Here is an 11,192-nt window from a genome sequence, read left to right as displayed (position 1 = left end):
GAAGCAAGCGTACCAACGCGCGCGGGGGGGGGACGGCAAAAGGGAGCACTAGAATGCTGGTGACGTCACTCTCGGGCGACCTCGCTGCGCCGCTATGAGCGGGGGTGAGTTTGGGGTTCGAATTCTGTGGTTGTTTTTTTTTAAATTCAAGGTTGGCAGGATGGGAATTCCTCCCGCCTTTCCCGACTCCGGGCCCCTTTTAGTTCCTTGGTTGGGGAAGACTTGGGTTTTTATTCTGAAGCGTGGGCTGCCTCTGAGCATGTGCAGAGTGGTTTCACATACCCTGTCAATTCATCCCCGTCTCCAACCTCAGGTCTCCTTTCAATGCAAATGTAAATTCAGGGAATAAAGGAACGAGGCCTTGCCTTCCCATGTGGCCGGTGGAACTCCCTGCCACAAGATGCAACCAATGGGATTTCATTGCTTCCCATTGGCTATTCCCAGGCCATTCCAGCAGTGGGAATAGGATGATCTTGAAACTCCAAAATAAAAAAAGTGGTGTTATTAAACCAACAAACCTCAAAAACACACTTTTTCCCAAAAGGTTTCCACAATTTGGGCCACTACTGTATGCTGGTTGATGAGGGACAACAGCCAGTCTCCAGCAGGGCTGGGAATAGTGGCTTTCAACATCTGGATGTTCGCAGCAGCTGCTTGAGACGTCTGGCTCTCTATAAAATGAAGGAATGGATGGCAGATACAGTCTCACCTGAATTCTGTAGTTGGTTTTTTTTAAATTCAAGGTTGGGAGGATGGGAATTCCTCCCGCCTTTCCCGACTCCGGGCCCCTTTTAGTTCCTTGGTTGGGGAAGACTTGGGTTTTTATTCTCAAGCGTGGGCTGCCTCTGAGCATGTGCAGAGTGGTTTCACATACCCTGTCAATTCATCCCCATCTCCAACCTCAGGTCTCCTTTCAATGCAAATGTAAATTCAGGGAATAAAGGAACGAGACCTTTCATTCCCATGTGGCCGGTGGAACTCCCTGCCACAAGATGCAACCAATGGGATTTCATTGGTTCCCATTGGCTATTCCCAGGCCATTCCAGCGGTGGGAATAGGATGATCTTGAAACTCCAAAATAAAAAAAGTGGTGTTATTAAACCATCAAACCTCAAAAACACACTTTTCCCCAAAAGGTTTCCACAATTTGGGCCACTACTGTATGCTGGTTGATGAGGGACAACAGCCAGTCTCCAGCAGGGCTGGGAATAGTGGCTTTCAACATCTGGATGTTCGCAACAACTGCTTGAGACGTCTGGCTCTCTATAAAATGAAGGAATGGATGGCAGATACAGTCTCACCTGAATTCTGTGCTTTATCTTTTCTAGATGATGAGGTGAATCTCCTAGTCATTGTCGTTGATGCTAACCCTATCTGGTGGGGCAAGCAGGCCTTGTTGGGCTCAGAGGTAAGACATCTCGGGATAAATTATCCAACTCAGAATAGAATAGAATAGAATAGAGAAGAGAAGAGAAGTGAAGAGAAGAGAAGAGAAGTTTGATTGGCCAAGTGCGATTGGACACACAAGGAATTTGTCTTTGGTGCATTTGCTCTCAGTGTACATAAAAGAAAAGATACCTTCATCAAGAATCGTAAGGTACAACACTTAATGATAGTCATAGGGGACAAATAAGCAATCAGGAAACAATATCAATATAAATCGTAAGGATACAAGAACAAAGTTACAGTCATACAGTCATAAGTGGGAGGAGATGGGTAATGGGAACGATGAGATTAATAGTAGTGCAGACTTAGTAAATAGTTTGACAGTGTTGAGGGAATTATTAGTTTAGCAGAGTGGTGGCGTTTAGGGAAAAACTGTTGTTGTGTCTAGTTGTTCTGGTGTGCAGTGCTCTATAGTGTCGTTTTGAGGGTAGGAGTTGAAACAGTTTATGTCCAGGATGTGAGGGGTCTGTAGATATTTTCACAGCCCTCTTTTTGACTGGTGCAGTATACAGGTCCTCAATGGAAGGTAGGTTGGGAGCCATGGTTTTTTCTGCAGTTCTAATGATCCTCTGAAGTCTCTGTGTGTCTTGTTGGGTTGCAGAACCAAACCAGACAGTTATGGAGGTGCAGATGACAGACTCCATCATTCCTCTGTAGAACTGGATCAGCAGCTCCTTGGGCAGTTTGAGCTCTCTGAGTTGGTGCAGAAAGAACATTCTTTGTTGTGCTTTTTTGATGTCGTTTTAGACGTTAGGTTTCCTTTGTTTTTTAAAAAAACATTTCTAATGTTTTTCTTTTTGACAAATATGGCTTAAAATTGTATGGATGTTTGGTTCTGATTTGGAAGTATTTTGGGGATTTTAAATAATACTTCTCCTTCTTGCAGCTCACATTATCAAAATGCCTCGATGCAGCCATGGTGTTGGGAAACTCACACTTATTTATGAATCGCAACAACAAACTTGCTGTGATAGCCAGTCATATACAAGAAAGGTATCTGGTCTACTGTTAATCGTTGCTCTGGGAGCTGTTTTGATTGAAAGACAAGCTCCTGACGCCTAGTTAAGAATTGCACAAGAGAGAGAGAAAAACCTGAAATGTAGTGTAAAACTAAACAGGAAGAAACTAAAGGATATTTTGTTATCTTTTCCTTCAGGAAATAGAAAGTGATGGGTATTTTGTGGTGGTTTGAGTGATTGAATTGCTAAACGGTTAAACATAATTTTAACTTTCTCTCCTCTCAGCCGTTTCCTGTATCCTGGAAAACATTGGGCAGCCTTCGATCTCTTTGGAGAATCTGGGGAAGCAAATATTTCTGGTAGCAAAGATGGAAAATACGAAGTCTTAACCACCATAAATGAAACCACCGCAGAGGAGATGAAGGACTTGATGACCAACAGTAAGAGAAGCCAACAGTTTTGTTGCATAGCTTTGGTGTTTCTTATTTCTGGCTTTTTTTTTTCCCCCACAAAATTTTTTTAGGGCTCTTGAGTTCCCAGAATGTAGTATTGTATGATTAAATTGTAGTTGGCTTGACTTGCGTGATGATATGAAATTGTGGACCCCTTAAGTCTTGGTTTAAAAATGCTTCTTTAGCATCAAAACCTTCTTCAATAGGATTCTTCGCCTGCCTGCCTGCCTATCTATATTTATTTTTGCTAAGATTGAAAAACAGTGGTATTGACAGTAAACTGTGCAAGTTGGAATGAGTGAAGAATATGCTACTTACCGTATTTTTGGGAGTATAAGGCACACCTTTTCGCCCCCAAAAAAGAGGGTGAAAATCTGGGTGCGTCTTATATTCCGAATGCAGCTTCTCAAACGGAGATTTCAGAGGCTGAAAGAAACTTCAGAAAAAAAGCCCCCAAACAGAGCTTCAGAAAAGAAGCCTCCAAACAGAGCTTCAGAGGCTTTTTTTCTGAAGTTCTGTTTTGGAGGCTTTCAGAGGCAGAAAAAAGTTTTTTCTGAAACAGAGTTTCAGAGGCAGGGGAAAAAAAGCCCCAAAAAAGCAAGGCACAGAGCTCACAATCAAGGAACCTGTTGCTAAAATTCACCTCTGGGAACAGCTGATTGGGGGTATTCCGGGAGGCCGATCCAGCTGCCAATCAGCTTTTTTCTTATTTTCCTTCCCAACAACTAAGGTGCGTCTTATACTCCGAAAAAGACAGTAATTTCTTTTATTCCTTTGTGATCGTAGCTGAAGTAAAGGGGCAGCAGACGGAAACTTTGCTGGCTGGATCTCTCGCAAAAGCACTGTGCTGTATCCTTTAAAAAAAAAAAAAGTCAACGTTTCTCAAAAACGACATTGCATTTCTGTGGATATGCCCATGTTGAGCCTCAGGACGTTAAAGGCCCGCTGATGGCTGACTCCATCTTCTTTTTCAACCACCTTTTAAATTGTATTGATATCCAAGAACTGCTGATTTTATTCTTGCCGTTTTATCCCAGGATTGTTTTATTTTTATTTTTTTCCTGCACTGCTCTTAGTGCAGTGGTGAGATCAAGGAGGAGGAGGAGGAGGAGGAGGAGGAGGAGGAGGAAGAAGAGCAAAAAAATAATAATAATCAATCAATCGCAATAGAGCTGGAAGGCAGTAGTGAAATCTTAATTTCTTTCTTATTGGTTCTGTGGGCATGGCTTGGTGTGGGGGTGTCATGTGATTGGGTGGGCGTGGCTATATGATTGCGGAATCAAAAGACAAAAACTCACTAACAATGTCCTGCTGGAGCAGGGTTGGACTAGATGATCTCCAGGCTCCCTTCCAGCCCTGGATTATCCTCTGAAGCTGCATCTAGTGCCAGGTTTGTAGTCCTTCCTTCCTCTCCTTTTTCCTCCCTCCCTCCCTCTTCCTCCCTCCCTTCCTTCCTTCCTTCCTTCCTTTCTTCCCTTCCTTCCTTCCTTCCTTCCTTCCTTCCTTCCTTCCTTCCTTCCTTCCTTCCTTCCTTCCTTTCTTTCTTTCTTTCTTCCCCCCCCCAAACAAACAACCCCCCCCATTTTTTGCCTAGCAGGCTTCAGCTTTTTTACCTTTTAAAAAATGCTTTAAAAAATCTAATAAATAAATAAATAAGTTTAAAAAAACAACAACAAACACCTCTGCCATCAGGCACCTCAGCTGGGATCCTCAGAGCCTTGTTTTAACCCTTTAAAAGCATTTTTTCGGCCGATGAGGTTGTTAAAAAAAATTCTTTTAAAAGTTAAAAAAAAAAGGCTCTGACAATTGCGTGGCTCAGCTGTGCATGGAGGCGGAAGCAGGGATTTTTGCTACCGGTTCTCCAAACCACCCACCGCCATTGCTACCAGATCGGCCGAGCCGGTCCGAGCCGGGAGCATTTCACCCTTGTCTTAGTTCCTGTATGAGGGCAAGCAGTCCGTTAATGAAGTATAGCTTTCAAATCATCCTGTTATAACTATATTTTTTTTCTGTTCCAAAATATAGTTCTGATGATTCCTTAATGTCCCGTGCTTCAGATATTCACAGGGTAACAAAAGAAAGTAAAAGTAGGTAGTGTGATATTCTCTTATCAGTCCTATTATTGTAAAACATTGATCCAAGCTCTGCTAATCGTTTCTTCTTTGGTTTTCCCACCTCTTGTTCAACATGTAGCCAGCCAGGAAATAAAATCCAGGATTTTGGTAAGAGTCTTGCAAATTCCCTCTCCTATCTTGAAGCCAGATAGCTCCTGCTTAAGTATGAGATCTAAATCAAGAAATCCCCGTTTTTCTTTTCCAGGTCATAAAAGCGGCTGAAGATAGCGCATTACAATATATGAATTTCATGAATGTGATCTTTGCAGCCCAGAAACGGGTAACGGCCAGAATTTTATTACAAGATCTGTAACTCTGTAAGCACCTGACTTGCGTTAACACTGTGTTGCTTTCTCTTTGGAGAAGCCTAATTCCTGTTGTGACTCAGGCCCAAGTAGATAGTCGGAAACTCAGTCAGTGTAAAACAAACTTTATTAAAATAGCTGAGAATTAACTTCATTCTCAGCGTAGTTCAACTAAATTAAAGCAAATTCCTCCCAACACAATTCCTCAGTCTTATCACCAACCATGGTCTAATTAGGCAAACTGCCAAAGGCCTTTCTTGGCAACCGTTCAGAAGACACCGATACAAAATAAATGCAAGAAGACGAAGCTATCAACATTGTTTTCCGGCAAAGAGCCCAAACGCCATTGCTGGTCTTTTAAGCCTTGTGGGAGGGTCCAATCATCTCTTGGCCCTACTCCTGAGTCGTCCTCTTTGCTTGAACTGCTCTTGCTTTCTGGCAGCTCTTCTCATGTATGCATTAGGAACAGGCTCCTCCTGTTCCTCTGCCTCACTGCTATCAGTCTCTGGAGGCTCCGAAATCCGCACCTCACTCCCCGATGGCCCTGGCCCCACCTCAGCCTCCGACGCAGAGCCCTCATCCGGGCCTTCCCCAGCCTTCAGGACTGGCCCACGCTCTTCCTCAGCCTCGTCGCTGTCCGACACCGTTGCCAGCTCCGCAGGCTGCTGGCGGACCATAACAAATTCTACTTTTTTCCCCTCAGAGTATTTTAATCGATGCCTGCGTATTGGACTCCGATTCAGGACTTTTGCAGCAGGTACAATGTTCTTTTCTATTCTTCCTCATTTATTAGTTCTCGTTGGAAGAACAGAAGTTTTTCCTTTATGGTCCTTCCTGTCAAGAGTTTCACTTCCACGTCAGTGTCCCCAGAGTTCATTCCGTCACCCTGGAATACTGCAAGCTAAGCAGAAGCTCCACCACTGAGCCCCAGATATAGTTTTGGTCTTTGGTTGGAGGGGTTTCCCCAGAGGCAACTGGACTTTCTGGTTTTTCTTTAATTAGAATAGAATAACCGAGTCGGAAGGAACCTTGGAGGTCTTCTAGTCCGACCCCCTGCTTAGGCAGGAAACCCTACATCACTTCAGACAAACGGTTATCTCTCTTCTTTAAAACTCCCAGTATTGGAGCATTCGCAACTTCTGCAGGCAAGTTGTTCCACTGCTTAATTGTTCTCACTGTCAGGAAATTCCCCCTTAGTTCTAAGTTGCTTCTCTCCTTGGTTAGTTTCCACCCATCGCTTCTTGTCCTGCCTTCAGGTGCTTTGGAGAATAGCTTGACTCCCTCTTTGAAGACGTTTCGCTTCTCGTCCAAGAAGCTTCTTCAGTTCTGTTAAGCGAAACATCTTCAAAGAAGAACCAGAAAGGTCCAGGTGCCTCTTGGGAAAAAAGCAACTTTGGGACAACCATGACCTGGATGACTAAGAATCTCCATAGTTGGTTGGAGGAGGTTGTTTGCTGCTTATAAATAATAATGTCCCTACTTTCTAGGCATGTGATATAACTGGCGGAATCTACTTGAAAATTCCATACAAGCCCTCGCTTCTTCAGTATTTGCTGGTGAGTTCTGTTTTTCTAGCCACTTTGCTTTAATCTGTTTGGTTTGCAGAAGTCTAGGTAAATTCTACCAAACCTTTAACGTCAGGTTTAAGCTGACAGCTTTTAATAAAATTTGTCAATCAAGAACGGGATTATTGCTCTGGATTTTTGACTAACATATAGACCATATGTCAGGGTTCCAAGGAACACCCCCAACGAAATAAAGCTCTGAGGCTTGAGGTTCTTCAAAGTTCCAATTTATTAGAGATGTCATGTTGGCACAGCTGGGAAAACCCGAAACTGAAAGCTTCCAGGTTTTCCATACCCAGTTGACAGTTCCCAGCCCTGCCCCACACCCACAAGTTCATCACATTGTCCAATCAATTCTTCACACTCAATTGGCTACAATCTTCAGGCAGTCTCCATCAGACGCAGGATGTCCTTGAATATGGAATGTTGTTATGACTAACTTTCTACCGCTCCAACAACAACCCCCTCTCAACTTCCCCAGCTAAAATATGTGGCAGTTAAGAAAATTGCCTTCCAAAACTGACACCATAACATGGTTCTTCTCCGACATAATTTTGTCTTACTCGCATCCCTTTTAAAAATTACAGTGGGTTTATCTGCCTGATCAAGATCAGAGATCCCAGCTGATCCTCCCTCCGCCCGTTCACGTGGATTACCGTGCTGCCTGCTTCTGCCACAGGAATCTTATTGAAATTGGCTACGTCTGTTCAGTGTGTTTGTCAAGTAAGGATTAAGGCTTTCCTGGGTTGTTGAATTGATTTGTGTGATCTTGAAACAACTGTTCTGAAAGTGTTACGTTTATTTTTGTTTTATGTTTTACAGTATTTTGCAACTTCAGTCCAATTTGCACCACTTGTGAGTAAGTATCCTGGAGAAATCCTTTTGTAAGTGACCAAATATTGCCAGTTCTGAAACCGCTATTTCAAAATGAAAGCAAACTTCTCCTGAATAGATACAAAAATTATATAAACTGTGTTTCCAGAAACCCTGAAATCTTTGTCCCAATTTGCTGTTTTTCCTGTTGCTTTTTGTCTCTTGATTTTACCAACTCTTGTCTAGATCTTCCTTCCTTCCTTCCCTTCTTCCTTCTTTCCTTCCTTCCTTCTTTCCCTCCCTCTTTCTTTCTTTCTTTCTTTCTTTCTTTCTTTCTTTCTTTCTTTCTTTCTTTCTTTCTTTTCTCCCTACTGTCTTATAGAAATTCCTTCCCCTTCCTTTTTCCCACCCCACCCCACTCTAGCCTACCACCTGCCAAATCGTTACCCCAAATTTCTTTGCCGCTTTGAAACTCGCTATTTGTGTCTGCAAGTTGTTTTGTTGTAAAAATATACAAATATGTGCTGAGTTGGGTCAATTGTTATAGTGTAACCCTAACAATCCCTGAATGCTGAATTTTTATTGCTTGTTGGGGCAGACAGAATGCATCAAGCCCTTGCAGAGAATCGTGGTGTTTTTTTTTCTCCCTGACTGTTCACTTTTTTTCCAGAACTGCTTTCAAGATTTCACTGCCGGCTGTCATGAAGTCGAAGAAAAAGAAACTGAAAGTCATGATGTAGCTGCGTCATCGATTTCTCTTGCCCTCTGCATGGAATCCTGTCTCCCAGATTGTAACTGTAAAGCTACAAAAATGGGGGGGGGCGCCAGGAGAACCCAAATGTATTTTTGAAATGATCAACAAAGGGCTAAACTTTTCAGAACTTTTTACTAAAGTGTTTTCAAAATCAGGTTTCTGCCAACACCTGAAATTGGAGAAGAAGAAAATAAACAAAAGTTGGCATGTAAAACTCATTTCAAGTGTTGTAGGTAGAGAAATCGAGCTGGTTTCAGTCTTGATACCTTAATTCCAGACAAAACCCCTTTTATTTAAGTTAAAATTGTGATGGATTGACATTTCAGGGCTCCTGCGCTGGTCCCTGCAGCGCAGGAGCAGGAAGAGAAACTTTGATTTTTTTAAAAAAGAATTCAGTTCACAGCTATTGTAAGCTACATTTTTCATTATGGTTAATAGCAGGCCTAAAAGATTTCTAATTCCCACTTTTGACAGCAGTATCTGCATCTGAGCGTATCTCAAGGGGTTTTTTTTTGGGCTGGGTTTATGTTAACCCAAACCCACAAAGTTTATTCCAGTGGAATCCTCAATATTCCTTAACAGTTTTGGTAGTAAAAATTGCCTATCGGTTTCTCTTTTATGGGCAGCAAAGATCTCACACCTTTGGTCTAGAAAACTTTGCTCAAGGCAAGTTGGTTGATTTTGAGGAGAATTTTTTGAAAAAAATTAATATTTCATCTTGGTTTATGCACATTGGTTTATGATAATTTAGCGCGTGTTTCCCTCTCCAGTTAGCATTAATGTCCAACACAGCCAAAGCACCATTCATGCCATCCTTTAAATATTGTGACTCCTTTTTTTTATGAATGCAAATCAAAGATTTGCTCTCTTATTTAAGCGGGCGTTCCTTACTTCCTAGAATCAATTGAATTTGTTTAATTGGTTGAGATGCCTCTTCCTTCTTAGCGTTGACTCATTGGATGCTATTTTTGTTTTTGTTTTGTCTTTTTTCACTGGTCCTCAATAAAAGTACTTTGGAAGAAAGGGATACTTTCTGTACGCTATTCTTTATGAAATATACCTCGATCCATTGATTATATGTTAAAGTTCGTAATATTCATAAACGCCACAGAGAAGAGGGTGAACTGCTCAAGTTGATTTTGTAAGTGGTTCGTTGTTTTGAGGTGTTATAAAAAGGGCAAGGCCAGTAGTTGATGCATAATTGAAGTAGCTTCAGAAATTAGCCAAGTTATTCCAGCTTTTTGGTGTGAAAGGGACTAGCTTTGGAGAAGACTTTGAGTGACAAGGGTTGGCCCATCGCTGACCGTCGTTCTCAGGACTAGTGTCTTTGTTAAGAAAGATCAAACTGTCTTTTTCACTTCTCCAATTTTCTCAAGTCCTAGATTTCAAATCTTCAGCCATCACAGTAGATCAATCATAAGAAGGATTTGAGTTTAGAACTGGAAATGTGTTTCAGAGAACGTGAAAAAACAGCCCTGGTTAAAGAATAGGTCCAACATTGCTAGGTTTTCAAAAAAATCATTTTAATTCTTTAATGAACTACAAAGGAAAACTATCCAGCTGTTTCTTACTTAACAAAATCCTCTTTTTTTTGTTTGCAACCGATTCTGTAGTAGAGATTGAGCTAACAGTTCTTGACCAGCTTGGACTAGTCTGTTGAGATTTGATTTGCCATCTTTCGACCTGATTTTTCATTGCTTTTAGTTTTCAATTTCAAATGTTATTTCCTTTCTGCGTAGCATTGTGTGGCCCAGGAGAGGCGGGCAGCTTCTTGGTTTTTGACTGCAAATTCTTGCCTTGCGGAGATTTGTATCCGTGGGTTGGAAGAACATCTGGCCAAGAACAGCTGGGCGTCTGTTGGTTAAGAAGACCACAATTCACACAATATACCCAATCTGATTTCTGAGTTCGCTGTTTTCTAGGTTGCACATTCGGTTGAATTTGGCTGTGCTCAAATGGGCTACATTACCTCCCCACTCCAAAACTTTTAAAAAATAAACCACATTTGTGATCGTGTGACCCCAGGACACTGCAGCTGTCTTAAGGGCCAGTTGCTAAGCTCCTGTATTTTGACCATGCAATGGCTATAAGCGGAAGGACTCGTCGTAAGTCACATTTTTCAGGACCCTTGCAACTTCTTGTCGCTAAACAAATATCGTAACTACTGGTAGCGGTATAGCTGGCTGAGTTTGACCTTCATGTGTTACGTGAACCCTGCATCTCTTATTGTTGTCCCACGGTTTCTGTCAATACTAGATGACCTATTGAATCAACGTACGTAGCACACTAAATTGTAAAGCGGGGTTTATAAACCACAGTTGGTGGGGTCACAAAACACCAGTGCCAAGCCAACAAGCAAAGTAATGATTAAGTGCAACGGGTGAACCCAGCCTCATGTTTTTTTTAAAAAACGGTAACCTTTTCAAGCGCCTGCGATTTCCAAAGTTAAAACTTACTTGGGCTAATTTTGGAGAACTGGACGTGGCGAGCCTTCGGCCAGCCGTGGTGAAGAAAGCGGTGTCCGATCTTGCACGCATTCCAGGATCTAGATTCCTCCAGCTGCTTTCCCTCGATCGCAGAGGAGAAGGCGGGAAGCTAGACAGGGATCTCCTGGAATCTCTTTCCGTGACCATCGACGATCCTCTCTTGGCCCTGGGTGCTAATTTCTTGACCATAAGCAAGCAAAACTGTCTTTTCTCCTCCTCAAGTTCTCGCAGCCGGCTGCGCTTCTGCTGTTCCAGCTTTTTTAGCATCTGGAAGAAGGAAAGAAGAGAGGAAGAATTG

The 11,192-nt window shown here is 42.3% G+C and overlaps 1 protein-coding gene across 2 annotated transcripts; it reads left to right on the top strand.

Moving 5' to 3' along the window:
- The first annotated feature begins 5 nt into the window (after positions 1 to 5).
- GTF2H3 (general transcription factor IIH subunit 3) lies at positions 6 to 9,459 on the top strand. 2 transcript variants are annotated; one of them, XM_058158453.1, is made up of 13 exons: positions 6 to 104; positions 1,329 to 1,408; positions 2,333 to 2,439; positions 2,691 to 2,845; positions 3,644 to 3,706; positions 4,915 to 4,944; positions 5,051 to 5,079; positions 5,177 to 5,251; positions 5,980 to 6,033; positions 6,764 to 6,832; positions 7,429 to 7,564; positions 7,664 to 7,700; positions 8,325 to 9,457. In XM_058158453.1, the coding sequence occupies exons 1-13, from the start codon at positions 95 to 97 to the stop codon at positions 8,392 to 8,394; spliced, it is 915 nt and encodes a 304-aa protein (XP_058014436.1). In that variant the 5' UTR covers positions 6 to 94; the 3' UTR covers positions 8,395 to 9,457. The 2 variants fall into 2 exon arrangements, with proteins under 2 accessions (XP_058014436.1, XP_058014437.1); XM_058158454.1 differs by lacking the exons at positions 6 to 104; positions 1,329 to 1,408; positions 2,333 to 2,439; positions 2,691 to 2,845; positions 3,644 to 3,706 and adding an exon at positions 3,999 to 4,247 and having other exon boundaries at positions 4,883 to 4,944; positions 8,325 to 9,459.
- Positions 9,460 to 11,192: the final 1,733 nt, after the last annotated feature.

The sequence above is a fragment of the Ahaetulla prasina genome, chromosome 15, assembly GCF_028640845.1.
Source record: "Ahaetulla prasina isolate Xishuangbanna chromosome 15, ASM2864084v1, whole genome shotgun sequence".
In the NCBI taxonomy this organism is placed as follows: Eukaryota; Metazoa; Chordata; class Lepidosauria; order Squamata; family Colubridae; genus Ahaetulla; species Ahaetulla prasina.
Note: the sequence above shows the minus strand (reverse complement) of the source record. Positions and strands in the feature narration are given on the sequence as shown.